Source organism: Felis catus, chromosome X (assembly GCF_018350175.1).
Source record: "Felis catus isolate Fca126 chromosome X, F.catus_Fca126_mat1.0, whole genome shotgun sequence".
Classification (NCBI taxonomy): domain Eukaryota; kingdom Metazoa; phylum Chordata; class Mammalia; order Carnivora; family Felidae; genus Felis; species Felis catus.
Genome location: NC_058386.1, coordinates 69,270,376 through 69,292,533, shown reverse-complemented (window position 1 = coordinate 69,292,533; position 22,158 = coordinate 69,270,376). Strand labels below are relative to the sequence as shown.

Genomic DNA, 22,158 nt, shown 5'->3' with positions numbered 1-22,158 from the left:
TATCCAGCCTAGCCTCAGACCTTTAAAACTCCAGTCTTCAAGCCCTGTTCCTTGCAAAACTCATGAAAATCAGCTCCTCTCGTTTTCCCAGGCAGTGGTTTTGGGGAAGTATTATCTTTATGAGTTCCACTGTATGCTTCTCTCTCTCTTACATTTCTCTGGGACCATGGCTTCCTTCCTCCTACACCACCTGTCATCCATTTCTTCCCCAAACCAAGTCTCTGCACTTCCTACCTTCTTGGATGTGGCTTCTTCTCTCCCTTTTGTTGTGGAGTTTGTTCTATCAGTCTTCAGGTTGATGTCTTTGGTATTCAGAATAATTTGATAGTCATCTAGATGTATTCAAGAGATGGGATGAGATGAGCCTAGGGTCCTCCTGCTATGCCACCATCTTCATTTCTCTAAATGGTACTTTAATATTATTTCTTTATCAATACTGGCTTTGTTTAAAGAAGTTAATTTAGAAATAAAGTTCACTGATAAAAACAGTTTGGGATTAAAGCCACAGACTTTAAATATTTAACCAGAATGACACCAATATGGCAGATTGAGAAAAATTGCTAGTTTTATTTAATTTAATGAGACCCTATAGTAACAGAGGAAAGAACATGGGTTTAGGAAGCTTATTAATATGGGTTCCATTCTCCCCTCCAACTCATACTAGATGTGTGACCCAACACTTAGTGTCTCTGAGACTAAGTTTCTTCATTTGTAAATGGGAAAAAAAAATTTCAAGCATTGTTATGTTAAAAAATTCAGTACTGGGTTTAATACACTTATCACAAAAACAACAACAACAAAAAAATGAAAATATCTTTCAGTACCAGAATTAGGGCATATGTCTTTCACAGTGCAATTGTTTCATGGAAGGGGGAAAAATAAATTCTATCTTATTTCAGCTCTACCAACAAATTTTGTTTGTAATTGTTATGGCAGTATTATGCATATAATACTGTTAGGCAGTATTAAGCCTTTTGATGCTTTGAATTTTTTGTCCAGATGAGGGTATGTAGGAAAGCAACAGAAATGTGTATAGCTGAATTTCTTGGACAAGATAACTCTTGCATTACAAAATGCTTGGAGTTGTTTTAGAGATAGTGAATACAATTTAACATCAAATTAAACCATGACTATTTTTTTTAAAAAAGATCTAAGGATAATAAAATAAATAAAAGTTGCTTTGCAAATAGTACGTCTCTAATACAGAGGGTTTCCCTCTCTTTCCCCGCAATCATCATCATTTTTCTTTCCCCCACCCTTAAACTCTGAATTATGGTCACCTATATTAACTTTGGGATTTGTCTTTCTCTGTATGACTTATTTCACTTAGCATAACACTATCTGATTCCATCCACATTGCTACAAAAGGTCATATTTCATTCTTTCTCATTGCCAAGTAGTATTCCATTGTATATATATAAACCACAATTTCTTTTTTTTTTTTTTAATTTTTTTTTTACCGTTTATTTATTTTTGAGACAGAGAGAGACAGAGCATGAATGGGGAGGGTCAGAGCGAGAGGGAGACACAGAATGGGAAGCAGGCTCCAGGCTCTGAGCCATCAGCCCAGAGCCCGATGCGGGGCTCGAACTCACGGACCATGAGATCGTGACCTGAGCCGAAGTCGGACGCTCAACCGACGGAGCCACCCAGGCGCCCCTAAACCACAATTTCTTTATCCATTCATCAGTTGATGGACATTTAGGATCTTTCATAATTTGGCTATTGTTGAAAGTGCTGCTATAAACATACCATATGTTTTCACTCTTATGTGGATTCTGAGAAACTTAACAGAAGACCATGGGGGAGGGGAAGGGAAGAAAAAAGTTAGAGAGGGAGTGAGCCAAACCATAAGAGACTCTTAAAAACTGAGAATAAACTGAAAGTTGATGGGGGTGGGAGGGAGGGGAAAGTGGGTGATGGGCATTGAGGAGGACACCTGTGGGGATGAGCACTGGGTGTTGTATGGAAACCAATTTGACAGTAAATTTCATATTAAAAGATAATAAAATGCTCCATCTTTCTGTCAAAAAGAAAAAAAAAAACCTTTGGGATTTAGATAGCCGTGGTCATAGCCCCCAGCTTTCTCTATTATGAGAAGTTTTTCTTAAGACTTTCATCCTATATCTGAATATTTCATTGAAGTATAGTAATCACTTTTGTAATCACAGATAGGGTGATTCAGGGATAAAATATGAAGTTAGGAGCACTAGGGGGGATAAGAGACAATTCAATTTATTATAACTGGCTAATGAGGTATTTCATTGACATTTATTTTTTTCCCCCCTTTCTGAACTTTTGTCATGGTAGGAATTGGTTCAGTTGATCAAGTGTTTATAGGGTACAAGGCAGTGCAGTACATAGTACTGTAATATGAAATGCCTAAATATATACCACACAAAGTCTTACCCCATTCCCATGGGTTTACATTTGGGTGGGGAAGATAGACATGTATGAAAACTTCTGTTATACAAATCACAAGACCATCAACAATGAGGTGGTTGTGGTAGTGATTTAGGGATAGATCTGGTAATGCCTTGTGAAAGAGGTGGAATTTGAGCAGGGCATTAGAGAGTGGGTAATATTTTCACAGATAGAGATAAACGGAGCATATTTCTGGTGGATCGGGACAGTAGAGGCAAATACATAGGGGTGTTCTTGTAGGAAGAATCTAATACTGTTAGGATATAAGTCTATGATGTGAGAATGAAGATACAGTGTGAGATGAGGTAGGGAATGTACTAAAGGTAGGTTAGTCCCAGTTTTCATGGGGATTTAAAAGGATTTGAGGGTTCAATGTTAATTTATAAAGGGGATATAATAAAGGATGTCAAGAACATGAGTGACATGACCAGATCTATGCTTTGAAAAATAACTGATGGTAGTGTGTAGGATAGATCAGAGTCAGGGAGAGACTGAAGGTGGGGAATAACAGCTAGGAGGCTATTGTATTAGTGGAAGTAATAGTGAGATTTTTGAACTAGGGCAAAAAGGGTAGAAAAGAAGACTTATGGGGAAAGAACTTACAGAGATAAAACAGAAGTTGGCAACTGATTAGAAATAAGAGGGAAGAATGAAAAACAACACTTATTAGGAGTGTTTTGATAGTCCTTAATTTAGTACATATTTAATGCATTCCAGCCAATATAAGTGTCTATGTTAGCCACTGGACTAGTACAAAGATAGTAGATCTTTGCAGCATAGGTAGATAGAAAGCTAAAATGAACTTTCCCTTCTGTCATATTGTCTTGAACAAAAGCAGACCACTCTGATGATTTCTTACTGTGCTTAAAATTTTTACTGCTACAGACAAATGCATTTATTTCTTAGCTAAAAAGTTTTTCATGCTTTTTAACATTTATTTATTTTTGAGAGACAGAGATGGAGCACGAACGGGGGAGGGGCAGAGGGAGAGGGAGACACAGAATCCGAGGCTCCAGGCTCTGAGCTGTCAGCACAGAGCCCAATGCAGGGCTGGAACTTAGGAACTGTGAGATCATGACCTGAGCCAAAATCAGATGCCCAACTGACTGATCCACCCAGGCGCCCCTTCATGCTTTTTAAATGGTCTTGGACCTGTAATTCTTGTTTCATCAATATTCATCTTAAATGGTCAGCAGCCCCTGGGTGCAGAGGGCTGTTCTGAAAATAGTGGTTGGTGCTACTTTCTGGAATGTAGAAAAGGGAATAGGGACATCTGTATTTCTTGTGTGTTTTCACAAAGTTTATTTGGATTAGGAAGTGGGAGGGGCCAATAGGGCCCTGCTCTCTCCACCACAAGTGCCTCCAGTTTCCTCCAAAACTGTTTCCTTTAATCAGGTCTGGTCTGGAAATATTCCAGTCAGTTACTTCAGGGTATATACTGACCTTGATTATTTCATCAAGAGAGCTTATCATTATCATTACCATTGCATAAGAACTGACTTGGTGGTGTTGCTATTGTGGACCACACTGTTGTTTCAATGCCACCTCTCTTATGGTCTCCATCTCTAATTGTGAGAAGGAAATACAAAATTTTTTACCTTCTTGAAAATTTCTGTATTGGTGGATGCTTTCATTGTCTTTATCAGCAATTCTGAAGATTTGGTAAGCACTTGGAATATTTAGAAAAGCCTTTTAGTACTTTGTCAGAATTTGCTATACAATGTTTACACGTTATTTTCAAAGATTATTTACTATTCTTGCTGATAGTTTTCTTTGTGTATTTTGTTTTCTTTTGGTTTGTTTTTACATAAGAAGTGGGAAAGGAGTTGGATGGGAGAGAGATTTAGAGTTGAGCTTAATCAGGTTTTTGTAGATAATAGCAGTGTTTTCTGAATTTACCTGGAGGAATTCTATATAACTGATTTTGCTGCTGGATTTCAACCTGTATCTATACATTTGAAGTAGGTCCTACTGTGTGTGTGTGTGTGTGCATGTGTGCATGTGTGCATGTGTATGTATGCACCTGAGAGAGAATTTTACTTATACCTTCCTTCATTTCACAAAGTCTTTTAGATGATTTATAGGAAATACAATCCAATAAGAAACTAGTTTGGTATTTAGGATAAAGAAAAACAAAGTAGGAGATGTATGGAAAGGATGGAGATGCAGTGGGAGAGTGAAATAGAACACAGGTAAGTAGGCTATAAGAGTCGTCTACACATTTAAAATATAGTTGAATTGCAAATTTGGCTTTGAATTTCCTTGGGCTGGTAGTTCTCAACTCTGACTGTATATTATATATACCTGGGATTTTAAAAATAATTTTCCATGCTAGTGACTCATAGAGAGTCATAATTTACTGATCTGGTGGGGGCCTGGGCATCATTCCCCAGATGATTATGGTATACAACCAAGGATATAAAAACATAGTTCTGGGTCAGAGTAGAAATATAATTAGTGATATAGTTCTCATTATCCAACAACAACAAAAAGCATATCAATTACAAAAGCTAGCAATTAGCCCTAAAATAAATTTCCTGTGAATTGTATTGTTTTTTCTGCGTGTTTCATTTTATTGCTATTTTAAGATATGGCTGGGGTATTGGAAGTACTTGAGCTGTCTTGTATACTCTTGCTGTGTAGTTTTGAGGAACATGCTTTCCCATAAGAGTAAAGACAAAATATAAGTGTTCTAGCTGATTTTGATGTTGCTTATCCTTATAATGTGTAGATTAAAATGATCTATGTGCCTTACCAGCTAAGTAAGGAGATAGTGACTCTGTTTTCAATAAAATATCCTACTACATCTGTAACAAAAATTTCAAAGGCCATAGACAATTATTCTTACTATAGGACCTATCTGCCTCTCCTATAAAGTGATTGGGCACACACTTTAAGAGGGAATATAGTAATCTAACACCTAATGCAACATTTTTACCTAAAAGACAGTGGAATACATTCCATTTTAAATGTTTCTAAACCTAAGGGAGAAAGATATGACATTTATTGAGCATGTATGATCTCTTCAGTTTTATTCACTCTTCAAAATAGCTTGATAAGAAAAAGGTGCATCTTTTTAACAGATGAGAAAAAGACGTATAAATTAGTGGGAGGCATATTTGGAATTTGAACCTAGATAATTTTCATAATTTCATGCTCTTTTATCTATACATTGTTGCCCCCACCCCCCCATAAGGACAATATTAAAGATAAGGAGAGGATATAGACAAGTTGTTGGTAACCATATCGGATAAGTAAATCAGATCTGCCAATTTAATAACCATATCTACTCAAAATAAAGGTCAACAAAAGTCAATGAAATTTTTCCTACACATACACATTTTTATATAAGACCTAGAATATCTAAAACAATTTTGAAAAAGAAGACTAAATGCAAGGAATTATTCTATATGGAAAGTTAAGATTTACTATATTACAGCAAGTAATTAAGACAGTGTTGTATTGATGGAAGAATAGATACATAGATTAATGGAACAAAATAGGGAACCCAGAAATAGATCCACACAAATATGCTTAACTGATATCTGACAAAGTGCAAAAGCAAATAAAGATCTTCAGTTTCCTCATATATAAGATGAAAATTAATGTGTTTCTTATTATTTTGAGAAGTAAAGCAATTGTGCTTTGTAATGTTTGACAAGATTAATAAAGTCCTGTTGTTTTAACAAAATGACTCTAAAATTTAAGTGTCCTAAACAAAGTACTTTTTTACCCTGAAAATTAACTAAATGGGCAGTTTAAACTTATTTCACGTTTCCCAAGGTAGTATTTTAATGAAATTACATGGACTTCATATCTCTAAGAGGTTACTCCAGGAAGAAGAATTACTACCAAAGAATGCCATGTATGTACATATGTCATGTATACACGTGAATTCCTCTGCACATCTATATGTACATATTCTTTGAAAGTAAACTTTCTAATGCATATGTTGTAGGTAATATGATACTGGCCGGATGGCCAGTGCCTTGGCATTAGGCATACATTGGATCTATTAAAAACCATTAAAGTCATTAGCTTTGATTTCAACCAAGCAGAGTAAACATTCCTGCCTGAATAATAACCAGGGAAGCTGCTTCTCTGTCACTGAATCAAACTTTTATTTTATTTTTATTTTTTGTTTTTACTTTATTATTATTATAATTTATTGTCAAATTGGTTTCCATACAACACCTAGTGTTCATCCCAACAGGTGCCCCTTTCAATGCCCATTACCCACTTTTCTCTCTCCCCCACCTCCCATCAACCCTCAGTTTGTTCTCAGTATTTAAGAGTCTCTTATGGTTTGCCTCCTTCCCTCTCTGTAACTTATTTTCCCCCTTTCCCCTCCCTCCTGGTCTTCTGTTAAGTTTCTCAGGACCAACAACTTTTAAAAACTCAAATGTTCCACAAATACCTTGTAATGTGTATATGATATTGATATGCTTAGTTCAACTCATAATAACCTATCATTTGCAGAACTACTAGTCCTTTTTATTTTTTATTAATTTTTAATGTTTTATATATTTTTTGAGAGAGACAGAGTGAATGGAGGAGGGGCAGAGAAAGAGGGAGACACAAATCTGAAGCAGGTTCCAGGCTCTGAGCTATCAGCACAGAGCTGAATGCATAGGCCGAACCCATGAACCGTGAGATCATGACATGAGCTGAAGTCCAAAGCTTAACCAACTGAGCCATCCAGACGCCCCACTACTAGTCCTTTTTATTTATTTTTTTTTAATTTTTTTTCAACGTTTATTTATTTTTGGGACAGAGAGAGAGACAGAGCATGAATGGGGGAGGGGCAGAGAGAGAGGGAGACACAGAATCGGAAGCAGGCTCCAGGCTCTGAGCCATCAGCCCAGAGCCTGACGCGGGGCTCGAACTCACGGACCGCGAGATCGTGACCTGGCTGAAGTCGGACGCTTAACTGACTGCGCCACCCAGGCGCCCCTACTAGTCCTTTTTAAAGCATGATGGTAATGAAATTGGCTTTAATTGGTTCTAAATATTATTTTGCATGCATTTATTCAGTAGATTATTTTAAATGCCTGTTTATGTGTAAGGTGTTATGTTAGTTATTAGATATCTATCATTTGGTTAATGCTCTAGGTTTCTCTTGATAACTGAATACCAATTAAGTGTATACATCCATTCTTCCATAGTCACAAGAAAATGTCTGAAAAGACAGTGTATTGTGTTAAAAAGACCAACAAATTTAGGCTTATAGAAAGCTTTTCTTAAATTTTATTTTGCTGGGGCATTAATGTTTTAAGTCTATAGTCCTGTGGTATTATTACTTGCAGATTAAATGATAGTTGCTTCCCACTCTTTGCTTTCTAAAAAAATATTGGCAGGTTTTACAAAATATTAATAGATTTCCTCTATTTAAGCCAGCTATCAAGAGTGGAGTCACAGTATGTGTGGCAATTCATTTGGTGCCTTATTCTTGTTTTAACTCCCTCCCCTTACTCCTGGCATTTGATTGTGTCAGTTGGAGAGGATTATTATGTTTGGACATATGTCCCTCTTGCTTTTATTTAGTGTTCTTCTACAATCATTTTTGCTACATGGAAAAGGAACCTTACTTTTACTAATGGATTGCCTTTGAATTTGGGTTTCTTAGTTCTTTGAACTTACTGCATTGATGTTGAAATAATCAGGTTTCTATAGGTTGGTTTTCTGGATTAGCAAGTCGCCCTTCAAGTAGCCAGTGGTAGTTCTCAATTCAATGATACTTGATTATGTATATTTCATCTCCAGCTTGCTGAAGTATGTGCTAAAATATGGCAGAAAACATAAATGGCTATTATAGTGATAGTGCAATTTTATTTATTTATTTTTTTGTGATGTTCCAAATTATTTATTTACCTTTTATTTTATTTTATTTTATTTTTTTCAATATATGAAATTTATTGTCAAATTTGTTTCCATACAACACCCAGTGCTCATCCCAAAAGGTGCCCTCCTCAATACCCATCACCCACCCTCCCCTCCCTCCCACCCCCATCAACCCTCAGGTTATTCTCACTTTTTTTGTTTTTAAATGTGAAATGAGATACCAAATGACAACCTTTTATTCACATTAAGCATGAAAACAAAGACCATAAAGCAAACATAACATTTCTTAATTTTAAACCTTGCAGTACTTAATGCTGCTAGATGTAATATCTGGTACTAATAACTTAACACATTGCACTATGCTTACATTAAGATGTCATCAAGTAAACCTTCCATATGAAATCCAGAAAAAAAAATTAGGCTCTAAAATCATGTATATTAACAATATAGCATTTTTTAACTGTTTATTGGGCCATACTATTATCCGGAGCCCTTATGGTTCCTTTTCTAAAGATGAACCAGAAAAGAGGGAAAGAAAAGGAGAAGGGGAAGGGAGAAGAGGGAGGAGGGGAAGGAGAAGAGGGAGGAGGGGAAGGAAGAGCTACATGATGGGGAAGAGTAAAGAAAGAAAGGGAAAAAGTGGAGAAGAGAAATATATTTTGCTGTGATTAATAGACTATTTTCTTTTTTTCTTTTTCAATATATGGAATTTATTGTTAAATTGGTTTCCATACAACACCCAGTGCTCATCCCAAAGGTGCCCTCCTCAATACCCATCACCCACCCTACCCTCCCTCCCACCCCCCATCAACCCTCAGTTTGTTCTCAGTTTTTAACATCTCTTATGCTTTGGCTCTCTCCCACTCTAACCTGTTTTTTTTTTTTCCTTCCCCTCCCCCATGGGTTTCTGTTAAGTTTCTCAGGATCCACATAAGAGTGAAAACATATGGTATCTGTCTTTCTCTGTATGGCTTATTTCACTTAGCATCACACTCTCCAGTTCCATCCACGTTGCTACACAGGGCCATATTTCGTTCTTTCTCATTGCCATGTAGTACTCCATTGTGTATATAAACCACAATTTCTTTATCCATTCATCAGTTGATGGACATTTAGGCTCTTTCCATAATTTGGCTATTGTTGAGAGTGCTGCTATAAACATTGGGGTACAAGTGCCCCTATGCATCAGTACTCCTGTATCCCTTGGGTAAATTCCTAGCAGTGTTATTGCTGGGTCATAGGGTAGGTCTATTTTTAATTTTCTGAGGAACCTCCACACTGTTTTCCAGAGTGGCTGCACCAGTTTGCATTCCCACCAACAGTGCAAGAGGGTTCCCGTTTCTCCACATCCTCTCCAGCATCCATAGTCTCCTGATTTGTTCATTTTGGCCACTCTGACTGGCATGAGGTGATATCTGAGTGTGGTTTTGATTTGTATTTCCCTGATGAGGAGCGACGTTGAGCATATTTTCATGTGCCTGTTGGCCATCCGGATGTCTTCTTTAGAGAAGTGTCTATTCACGTTTTCTGCCCATTTCTTTACTGGGTTATTTGTTTTTCGGGTGTGGAGTTTGGTGAGCTCTTTATAGATTTTGGATACTAGCCCTTTGTCCGATATGTCATTTGCAAATATCTTTTCCCATTCCGTTGGTTGCCTTTTAGTTTTGTTGGTTGTTTCCTTTGCTGTGCAGAAGCTTTTTATCTTCATAAGATCCCATTAATTCATTTTTGCTTTTAATTCCCTTGCCTTTGGGGATGTGTCGAGTAAGAGATTGCTACGGCTGAGGTCAGAGAGGTCTTTTCCTGCTTTCTCCTCTAGGGTTTTGATGGTTTTCTGTCTCACATTCAGGTCCTTTATCCATTTTGAGTTTATTTTTGTGAATGGTGTGAGAAAGTGGTCTAGTTTCAACCTTCTGCATGTTGCTGTCCAGTTCTCCCAGCACCATTTGTTAAAGAGACTGTCTTTTTTCCATTGGATGTTCTTTCCTGCTTTGTCAAAGAGTAGTTGGCCATACGTTTGTGGGTCTAGTTCTGGGGTTTCTATTCTATTCCATTGGTCTATGTGTCTGTTTTTGTTCCAATACCATGCTGTCTTGATGATTACAGCTTTGTAGTAGAGGCTAAAGTCTGGGATTGTGATACCTCCCGCTTTGGTCTTCTTCAAAATTCTTTGGCTATTCGGGGTTTTTTGTGGTTCCATACAAATTTTAGGATTGCTTGTTCTAGCTTTGCAAAGATATCTAGTACAATTTTGATTGGGATTGCGTTGAATGTGTAGATAGCTTTGTGTAATGTTGACATTTTAGCAATATTTATTCTTCCAATCCATGAGCATGGAATATTTTTCCATTTCTTTATATCTTCTTCAATTTCCTTCATAAAGTTTCTATAGTTTTCAACATACAGATCTTTTACATCTTTGGTTAGGTTTATTCCTAGGTATTTTATGATTCTTAGTGCAATTGTGAATGGGGTCAGTTTCTTTATTTGCCTTTCTGTTGCTTCATTTTTAGTGTAGTAAGAATGCAACTGATTTCTGTACATTGATTTTGTATCCTGCGACTTTGCTGAATTCATTTTGTATCCTGCGACTTTGCTGAATTTGCATGAATTCATGAATTCATGTACCCGAGTCTCTCGGGTTTTCCATGTATAATATCATGTCATCTGCAAAAAGTGAAAGCTTGACTTCATCTTTGCCAATTTTGATGCCTTTGGTTTCCTTTTGTTGTCTGATTGCTGATGCTAGACCTTCCAACACTATGTTAAACAACAGCGGTGAGAGTGGTTATCCCTGATGTTTCCTGATCTCAGGGAGAAAGCTCCGTTTTTCCCCATTGAGGATGATATGAGCTGTGGGCTTTTCATAAATGGCATTTATGATGTTTACGTATGTTCCTTCTATCGCAACTTTCTCAAGGGTTTTTATTAAGAAAGGATGCTGAATTTTGTCAAATGCTTTTACTGCATCGATTGACGGGATCATATGGTTCATTTCTTTTGTTTTATTAATGTGATGTATTACGTTGATTGATTTGTGAATGTTGAATGAGCCCAGCATCCCAGTAATGAATCCCACTTGATCATGGTGAATAATTCTTTTTATATGCTGTTGAATTCGATTTGCTAGTATCTTATTGAGAATTTTTGCATCCATATTCATCAGAGATCTTGGCCTGTAGTTCTCTCTCTCTCTTTTTTTTTTTTTTTTTCTGGGTCTCTGTCTGGTTTAGGAATCAAAGTAATGCTGGATTCATAGAATGAGTCTGGAAGTTTTCCTTCCCTTTCTATTTTTTGGAATAGCTTGGGTAGGATAGGTATTATCTCTGCTTTAAATGTCTGGTAGAATTCCCCTGGGAAGTCATCTTCCCATCTGGTCCTGGACTCCTATTTGTTGGGAGATTTTGACAACTGATTCAATTTCTTCGCTGGTTATGGGTCTGTTCAAATTTTCCATTTCTTCCTGTTTGAGTTTTCAAAATGTGCGGGTGCTTAGGAATTTGTCCATTTCTTCCAGGTTGACCCGTTTGTTGGCATATAATTTTTCATAGTATTCCTTGATAATTGCTTGTATTTCTGAAGGATTGGTTGTAATAATTCCTTTTTCATTCATGATTTTATATATTTGGGTCATCTTCCTTTTCTTTTTGAGAAGCCTGGCTAGAGGTTTATCAGCTTTGTTTATTTTTTCAAAAAAAAAAAAAAAAACTCTTGGTTTCATTCATCTGCTCTATAGTTTTTTTAGATTCTATATTGTTTATTTCTGCTCTAATCTTTATTATTTCTCTTCTTCTGCTGGGTTTGGTGTTCTTTGCTGTTTTGCTTCTATTTCCTTCAGGTGTGCTGTTAGATTTAGTATTTGGGATTTTTCTTGTTTCTTGAGATAGGCCTGGATTGCAAAGTATTTTCCTGTTAGGACTGCCTTTGCTGCATCCCAAAGCTTTTGGATTGTTGTATTTTCACTTTCATTTGTTTCCATATATTTTTTTAAATTGCGTGGTTGTCCCATTCATTTAGTAGGGTGTTCTTTAACTTCCATGCTTTTGGAGGTTTTCCAGGCTTTTTCTTGTGGTTGATTTCAAGCTTTGTAGTATTGTGGTTTGAAAGTATGCATGGTATGATCTCAATACTTGTATACTTATGAAGGGCTGTTTTGTGACCCGGTATGTGATCTATCTTGGAGAATGTTCCATGTGTACTCAAGAAGCAAATATATTATGTTGCTTTGGAATGCAGCGTTCTAAATATATCTGTCAAGTCCATGTGATCCAATGTGTCATTCAGGGCCCTTGTTTCTTTATTGACCGTGTGTCTAGATGATCTATCCATTTCTGTAAGTGGGATGTTAAAGTCCCCTGCAATTACCACATTCTTATCAATAAGGTTGCTTATGTTTATGAGTAATTGTTTTATATATTTGGGGGCTCCGGTATTCGGCGCATAGACATTTATAATTGTTAGCTCTTCCTGATGGATAGACCCTGTAATTATGATATAATGCCCTTCTTCATCTCTTGTTACAGCCTTTAATTTACAGTCTAGTTTGTCTGATATGTTACTCCAGCTTTGTTTTGACTTCCAGCAGCATGATAGATAGTTCTCCATCCCCTCACTTTCAACTTGAAGGTGTCCTCAGGTCTAAAATGAGTCTCTTGCAGACAGCAAATAGATGGATCTTGTTTTTTTTTTTTTAATCTATTCTGATACCCTATGTCTGTTGGTTGGAGCATTTAGTCCATTTACATTCAGTGTTATTATAGAAAGATACGGGTTTAGAGTCATTGTGATGTCTGTAGGTTCCATGCTTGTAGTGATATCTCTGGTACTTTGTGGTCCTTGCAAGATGTCACTCACAGAGTTCCCCTTAGCATCTCTTGTAGAGCTGGTTTACTGGTGATGACTTCCTTCAGTTTCTGTTTGTTTGGGAAGACCTTTATTTCTCCTTATATTCTGAATTATAGATTTGCTGGATAAAGGATTCTCAGCTACATATTTTTTCTGTTCAGCACATTGAAGATTTCCTGCCATTCCTTTCTGGCCTGCCAAGTTTCAGTAGATAGATCTGCCACTACTCTTATGTGTGTACCTTTGTAAGTTAGAGCCTGTTTATCCCTAGCTGCTTTCAGAATTTTCCTTTTATCCTTGTATTTTGCCAGTTTCACTATGATATGTCATGTCAAAGATTGATTCAAGTTACGTCTGAAGGAGTTCTTTGTGCCTCTTGTATTTCAATGCCTTTTCCCTTCCCCACATCAGGGAAGTTCTCAACTATGGTTTCTTCAAGTACACCTTCAGTCCCCCTCTTCTCTCTCTTCATCTTCTAATATTCCTATCATGGGGACTTCGTTCCGTTTGAATGCATCACTTAGTTCTCTAATTCTCCCCTCATACTCCTGGATTTTTTCATCTATCTTTTCCTCAGCTTTCTCTTTTTCCATAATGTTATCTTCTAATTCACCTATTCTCTCCTCTGCCTCTTCAGTCCGAGCTGTGGTTACCTCCATTTTATTCTGCATCTCATTTATTGCATTTTTTTAGCTCTTCGTGACCGTTTCTTAGTCCCCTGATATCTGTAGCAATCGTTTCTCTGCTGACTTCTATGCTTTTTTCTAGCCCAGCAATTAATTTTTGACTATTATTCTAAATTCTTGTTCTGTTATATTGCTGAAATAGTTTTTGATCAATTCGTTAGCTGTCGCTACTTCTTGCAGTTTCTTTTGAGATGAATTCTTCCATTTCTTCCTGTTGGATAGTCCCTGGAGTGGCACGGAACTGCAGAGCACTTCCCCTGTGTTGTATGGAGTAAGTTGTGTTGGTGGGTGGGGCAGCAGTCAGACCCGATGTCAGCCCCCAGCCCACCACTGCGGCTACAGTCAGACTGGTGTGTACCTTATCTTCCCCTCTCCCTGGGGCAGGACTCACTGTAGAGTGGTGTGGCCTCTGTCTGGGCTACTTGCACACTGCCAGGCTTGTGGTGCTGCTTTGATGGGATCTGGCGTATTAGCTGGGGTGGATCTGCAAGGTGCACAGGGGTGGGAGGGGCAGGCTTAACATTGCTTTGCTGTTGGTAGTCCCCTGCAGGAGGGGCCCTGCAGCACCTCGAAAGAGGCAGGCTGACCCGTCGGAGGGATGAATCCACAGAAGCAGTGTTAGGTGTGTGCGCAGTGCAAGCAAGTTTAGTGATGGGAACTGCTTCCCTTTAGGATTTCAGGTGGGGGATGGGAGAGGGATATGTCGCTGGCCAGTGCCTCTGTTTCCCCGCTGAGCTGAGCTCTGTCTTTCAAGGCTCAACACCTCTCCCTCCCAGTGTTCTCTCGCCCTCCCGCTCTCCGAGCAGAGCTTTTGACTTATAACATTCCAGTAGTTAAGTTCCGCTGGCTGTCAGAACTCATGCAGTCTGCCCCCTGCACTCTTCCAAGCCAGACTTGGGGGCTCTGGCTTGCCAGGCGGGCTGCCCCTCCACTCTCCTGGCTCCCTCCCACCAGTCCGTGTAACGTGCACCACCTCTTTGCCCTTCTTACCCTCTTCAGTGGACCTCTTGCCTATGCTTGGCTCTGGAGAGTCTGTTCTGCTAGTCTTCTGGCAGTTTTCTGGGTTATTTAGACAGATGTGGGTAGAATCTAAGTGATCAGCAGGACATGGTGAGCCCAGAGTCCTCCTATGCCACCACCTTCTCCTCTGCTGTGAAGTTAACTACTGCCCATTCTCAGTGGTAACACATTGTATATCCCTGAGAGCAGATACAGGAGAGATCAGCAGAGATGTGTCTCCACCCTATTGGGATGTTTGCAAATGTTAACTCATTAGTTCTTCATCATCATCCTCTGAGGTATATACTATTATTACAGATAGGAAACTGAGACCCAGAGAAGTGAAATAACTTACTGGAGAGCATTCAGATGGCAAGTGGTCAAGCTAGGACTTTAATCTAAGTGGTCTGATTCCAGAGGCCATGCTCGGACAGCCAGAGAAAAGGCACAGGTTGCTGTCAGAATTCCCCCTGCAGGTTCCCCTTCTGCTCTGCCTAAGGACTTCCACTTTGGGCCATCAACATGGACACTGCAGCTGCTTGGGGAAGCGGCTCTGATTGGTTGCAGAGGCACAGCTTTTCTCAAATGTTTATTTTTTGAAGGAGAGAAAGACAGAGTGTGAGCAGGGGAGGGGCAGAGAGAAAGGGAGACACAGAATCTGAAGCAGGCTCCAGGCTCCAAGTTGTCAGCACAGAGCCCAATGCAGGCAGGAACGCATGAATCACAAGATTATGAACTGAGCTGAAGTCAGATGCTTAACTAAGTGAGCCACTCAGGCGCCCCTCTACATTTTTTTTTTTTTAATAGTTTATATTTTTCTGCTGATAACTTTTAACATTCGACTCAAGTGTGTTTATTTTTCAATTGTGTTTATTTTTAACCAAAAGCATATTTATAATAGCTGCATGATCCTTGTCAGATATTTCAACATTGGAGTTATACTGGGATTGATGCCTGTTAATTTTGACTGTTTCAGCACATAGTCTTCCTGGTTAGGTTCAAGTTCTATCTCCCCCTCTCTGTGTGATGGTTCCAGTGTTGATTATGTCTTCAGATTGTTTGGGTCAGAACTCTGCATGTGCTAACTCAGTGGTTAGTTTGAGAACTGAGCAGTGGTTTGATTCTGTTCCACATATATGCAATTTGTTGTTGAGACAAGGACTTGTGTCTGTTCATACAGAGAATTAGGGATCTCCTTTTCCAATTCTGTCTTGCCATGATTTCTTCTATGAATTCTCCAGTTCAATGGGCCCTTTATCCTGATTCCACTGACCAGAAGTAGAGTTTCTCTGAGTTTTAGTCTTTGATGATGTCACACAGGTTACTACTGTTGGGGCTGCCTTTGGGGTGAAATGAAGGAGAACATGAAAAATATAACAAGGATTACCCTACCCTCTTTTTAAAAAATCATATGGGCCTCTTTTCCTTGTCTCTTTGAACAGATAGGTTTTCTCTTAATTGGGGCTTGCCTTGGATCAGGAGTGGGAGTCAAAAAAAAATTGGGAAAAAAAGAAAACTTGTGATTCTCTTTTTGTTTACCAGCTCAAAAGTGCATCTTTTCCTGGTCCTCTTTGAAATAAGCGGAGTTTCTTTTGGAAATATTGTTCTTACTCTGGAGTTCCATGAATCAGTCTCTTCTTGGGTCAAAGTCAAGAGACAAAGTTTGGAAATAAACCCAGGAAACTCACCACAATACTAGTTATTCTTTGAATTGTGTTGTCCGTCCCTAAACTGCTTGTTAATATTTAATTTCAGAGTCCTTAGATAGTCCTTTTTGTATTTTGTGTGGAGATTTTAATTTATAACTAGAGGACAAATAAACTTATTTCTTCTTGGCTGTCACCAGAAGCTCTATTTCCTTCCTTCCTTCCTTCCTTCCTTCCTTCCTTCCTTCCTTCTTTCCTTCCTTCCTTCTTTTCTTCCTTCCTTCTTCCATCCATCCTTCCTTTCTCTCTCTCCCTCCTTCTTCCTTTCCTTTCCTTTCCTGTCCTGTCCTGTCCTTTCTGTAGATTCATAAATAGGCAGTGGTTAAATTTCTTTTTTTCTAGACCATCTTGCTGTGCTTAATTTTCAAATATCTTAGATCACTAGCTGACAGAGTTTTTCTGTAAAGGGACAAACAGTAAAATTACAGGATTTGCAAGTATAGGGGACTCTCATCTATTCAACTCGGCTGTTGCAGTGAGAAAGCATCCATAGATAATATGGACACAAATGAATGTTTCTGTGTTACAGTAAAATTTTATTTACAAAAAAACACACACACAAAAAAACAAATAAACAAACAACAACAACAACAAAAACAGTGGGGTAGATTTGGCCCATTGGGCCATAGATCAGACTCCTGATCTAAGTCCTCTGCAATTAACTCTTTCCTAAAATAGTGCTTGAAGAGTATTATTACCTACTGAACTTTGTATGTTAAATTAACTTTGTTTTCATCACTACTTACACATATTTTTCCTATAATTTATTCTTCTGTAGAGTAACTCAAAATTTAATTGAACTAAAAGAAAGGAAAGGAATTAACAATAGTGCAATTACATAAAACTCTTCCCATTTTAATTTGCTTTAAATATATCCCCACAGTAGATATTTATATGGCATCCCCCCTCCATCTCATAAATATTTGGTTAGGGAGAACTTCAATTTTTTTTTTAATTAGGGGTACCTAGATGGCTCAGTTGGCTAAGCATCTGACTCTTGATTTCAGCTCAGTTCATGATCTCACGTTTGTGAATTTGAGCACCGCATTGGGCTCTGTGCTGACAGTGTGGAGACTGCTTCAGATTCTCTCTCTCCCTCTCTTTCTGACCCTTCGCCACTTGTTCTCTCTCTCTCTCTCTCTCTGTCTGTCAAAAGAAAGAAAGAAATTTAAAAAATTATTCTTAAAAAATGTTTAAAGTATAGTTGTCATGCAATGTTATATTAATTTCAGGTGTACAATACAGTGATTTGGCATTTATATTTATTTTGAAATCCTCACCATGATAAGTGTAATTATCATTGGTCACCATGCAATGTTATTTCAATGTTACTGACTATATTCCTTATGTTGTACATTAAATCTTTGTGTCTTATTTATTTCATAACTGGAAGTTTATGAACCTTTTTATCCCTTTCACCTATTTTCCCCATCCCTCCCCTCTCTCTAGAACCAGTTTGGTCTCTGTATTTTTGAGTCTGTTTCTGTTTTGTTTTGTTTGTTCATTTGTTCTGGTTCTTTTTAGATTCTACACTCTCTAGATTCCTCCATGTACACACTCATAGTATATTACTCCACCGTAAAAATGAATGAAATATGGCCATGACAAGATGGAGGAATCTAGAGAGTGTTATATTAAGTGAAATGAGTCAATGTGTATATATATATATGTGTGTATATATATATATATATATATGTATATATATATATACATACACGTATCTCACATCTTATTTATCCATTTATCTACTAGTGGATACCTAGGTTGCTTCCATATCTTGGCTATTGCAAGTAATGCTGCAATGAACATAGGAGTGGATGTATCTTTTCCAATCAGTGTTTTTTTTTTTTTTTTTTTTTTTTTTGCTTTAGGTAAATACCCAGAAGTAGAATTGCTGGATTGTATACTATTTCTACTTTGAATTTTTGGAGAAACCTCTATACTATTTTCCACAGTGACTACACCAATTTACATTTTCACCAGCACTACACAATGGTTTTGTTTTCTCCACATCCTTATCAATGCTTATTTCTTGTCTTTTTATAATTGTCACTCTCATTGGTGTGAGATGATATCTCATTGTGGGTTTGACTAGCATTTTTCTGATGATTAGTACTGTTGAGCATCTTTTCATGTGCCTATTGAACTTCCGTATGTCTTTGGAAATATGTCTATTTAGATCCTCTGCCTATTTTTAATATTTTTTACATTTATTTATTTTGGAGAGACAGAGACAGAGAATGAGCAGGGGATGGGCAGAGAGAGAGAGGAAGACACAGAATCAGAAGCAGGCTCCAGGCTCTGAGCTGTCAGCACAGAGCCCGATGCAGGGCTTAAACTCACGAATCATGATATCATGACTTGAGCTGAAGTCGGATGCTCAACCTACTGGGCCACCCAGGCACCCTATTTTTAATTTACTTCTTGGTGTTGGGCTGGGGATACTATTAATGAAACCACAAAGGTCATATGGTTAGTATATGTTAATCTATCATAGCAATGCTCTAAATACTATGGAATGAAATCTACAGCTCTGAAAGTTAAGGATTCTCAAGAATAATCTGGAAACCATATTTAATTTTCCTTTTCTAAATACCTTTTATATGTCTTTTGTCAGTTTGTGTTTCAGTAAGAGTGGATCTTGTTAGATCATGATGGGAAATGCCTAGTTGTTATATTTTTCTTAGTTCTTATTCTAGTAATCCTGAACTTTGGTTTTTGATTTGAATATTTTTCAGGTGGATGGTCTTAAAATGGTTGATGAGCCAATGGAAGAGGGAGAAGCAGATTCTTGCCAAGTAAGTACTCACATTAATTCATTATAGTACATTTTTAAAATATAAGGAAAGAGAATAATGGGAAAAGAGAAAGTATTCTGTCACTTAAATACATTTATTCAGGTAAGTTAATAAGCAAATTCATTTATTAATAAAATAATAGCAGTTTAAAATATAAGACAGTTTTCTTGTTAGAAATTTTTATAACTGAAGCAGTTTTTTAAAAAAATATATTTATTTATTTTGAGAGGCAGAGAGAGAGCACAAGCTGGGGTATGGGCAGAGAGAGAAGGGAGAGAGAATCTCAAGCAGGTCCTGTGCTGACAGTGTGGAGCCCAATAAGGAGCTTGATCTCATGAACTGTGAGATTATGACTTGAGCTGAAATCAAGTTAGACGCTTAACTGACTGAGCCACCCGGGGGGCCCCAGTGAAGTTTTTTTTAAACAATTTTATTGAGGTATAATTTACATGCCATGAAATTCACTCATTTTTAGTGTAATGAATGAAATTTTTACTTGCTAGCATATGAGTAAGTGTAGCACTAAAATACACAGTCTTCTACATTAAACTAAATCAGGTTATGCTCAACTTTTGGGTAGAAAGGAGATTTAATGTAGAAATATTTAACCTGAGATCATTTAAAATCCATTTCCTGGCTTTGAAAAAGTTTTACAATAAATTATTTAAGTAGTTTCTAACTAGTTTTTTTTTTTAAGTTTATTCATTTATTTTGAGAGAGAGAGAGAGAATACAAGCGTGTGTGTGTGGGGAGAGAGAGAGAGAGAGAGAGAGAGAGAGAGAGAGAGAGAGAGAATCTTAAGCAAGTCCCACAATGTCAGTGCAGAGCCTGATATGAGGCTTGAATTCATGAACTGTGAGATCATGACCTGAGCTGCAATCAAGAGTAGGATGCTTAACTGACTGTACCACCCAGGTGCCCTAGAAGTTTCTAACCAATTTTAAAGACCATTTAACTATTAGGCCATTCAATGCCAGGCCTATATACTAGACTCTCATTGTAGAAGGTCTAGTTTTCTTTTTCTTTTTCCTAATGTTTATTTATTTTTGGAAGAAAGAGAGAGAGAGAGACAGAGCATGAGAGGGAGAGGGGCAGAGACAGAGAGGGAGATACAAAATCTGAAATAGGCTCCAGGCTCTGAGCCATAAGCACAGAGCCCAAAACAGGGCTTGAACTCAGGAACGCTGAGATCATGACCTGAGCCGAAGTTGGACGCACAACCAACTGAGCCAGCCAGGTGCCCCAAGGTCTAGTTTTATGGAAGAGTGTTCTTAAGTTTTCAAGAAGTGTCTAAGATGGGCATCCACATTTATTTTTTTATTTTATGATTATCATTTTAATTGATATTTTCATGGAATTATGGACTGTTTAAGCTGTAAGGAGCCTCAGAGATAATATTTTATAATAACCTCATTGTATATTTAGGTAAGTCTTTTGAGACTTGGAGAGGTTGTTATACTAGGTCATCAAAGTAACAGTAGCAGAAACAAGACTTATGACCCAGTGTGCCTCATGCTAAGTCATCTGTGTATTGTGTAGACTCAAAGAAGTGGAAAATAAGGAAAGCTCCATACTTTTTTATTTAGTTATTGATAAAATCAACCTTGATGTCCTTTTTTTTCCTTGATACTAGTTTATAAGAGGATTTTTTTAGATAGGACCAGGAGAGATATTTAAATTGGGTTTCTCCAAGACTCTTATTTGAAATAGTCTATGTAAAAATTCACTGTCTCTTCAGGTTGTGATGATGTAACAATAATCTTACTTCTGCTTAATAAGAGGTAAAATGTTGTCATTATGGCTTTTGCACTTTACTTGATATTAGTAACATGTTAATTTTGAGTATAATTAAATGTAAGCTGCTATCAAAGTCATCTAAAGCTTTATTACAGATCATGTGTACTAGGAGGCATAGTTGTAATTATGTTACTAGTTTATAAAACATAAAGTGTAAGAAAATACAAAAGGCAGTGGGGAAGGGTATATTTGAGTATTAATAAATTAACAAGGAAATGCCATGCCCCACACCACAGGAGGAAGACAAAAAAAACAAACAAACAAACAACTGTGTGTGTGCATGTGTACATAAGTACATGTGTAGCCAACATAAAAATATAGATATATACATAGGGTTATTGTCAAATATTTGCCTTCCCAATTTTAAAGATGAGTCAAGAATTACAGTTTTAATGGAAAAGCAGTAAAATATACAGTGATAGATGTTAATATGATCTAAATTAGACAGTCAACTTCAGTATCTAGAAAGGGAAATTTGAATTATTGGAAAATAAGAGACCTAGAATCACTTCCAAGGATTTGATTTAGTTTATAGCCTGAGCTATTGGAACTTAAAACAAAGTACATTTGCTGTGCAATGTTTCAGGTACTCATTTTGTGTCAGTTAAATGATGTGGGTGATAAGAAACACTAACCATATAAATTTATATCTTTGTTTACTGGTTTAAAATATAGGATTTGAGGGGATGTAGTTGCCTATTCTAGTGTGATGCTGGCAGATGTGTGTTTTTTTGCAGCTGTCTCTTTTTTGTTTAATAATGGAATGTTGTAGAGATTGCTCTGTGATGCAGAGATTCTTTAAACAGTGTTCTTTAAATTTGAACTTAGGTATTGCTTATGTTGTCTGATGCTGTTTTGTGGTTGATTGATTTAAACAACCGATCTACTTCATCTCACTTATCATAGCTTTAGACTTTCATGGTCATCTGATCTCTTTTCTTCAGTTAAAACAAGCAAAGTTAATTAAATTGCTTCCCAAACTTCCTGTATGTGTCCAGCATATTATTGACAAGACTAAATTGTAGTTAGTATAATTTTAATATGTCTAGTTTAGTTAGAATT

At 37.3% G+C, this 22,158-nt stretch overlaps 1 protein-coding gene across 2 annotated transcripts in view; it reads left to right on the top strand.

Annotated features, from left to right (window-relative positions):
* The window catches only part of RPS6KA6 (ribosomal protein S6 kinase A6), a 188,350-nt gene that overhangs the window by 9,497 nt on the left and 156,695 nt on the right, over positions 1-22,158 (top strand). For both annotated transcript variants that reach the window (XM_045050812.1, XM_023249024.2), the window contains exon 2: positions 19,240-19,299. In XM_045050812.1, the coding sequence (XP_044906747.1) occupies positions 19,240-19,299 (60 nt within the window). The remainder of the gene's footprint in view (positions 1-19,239; positions 19,300-22,158) is intronic.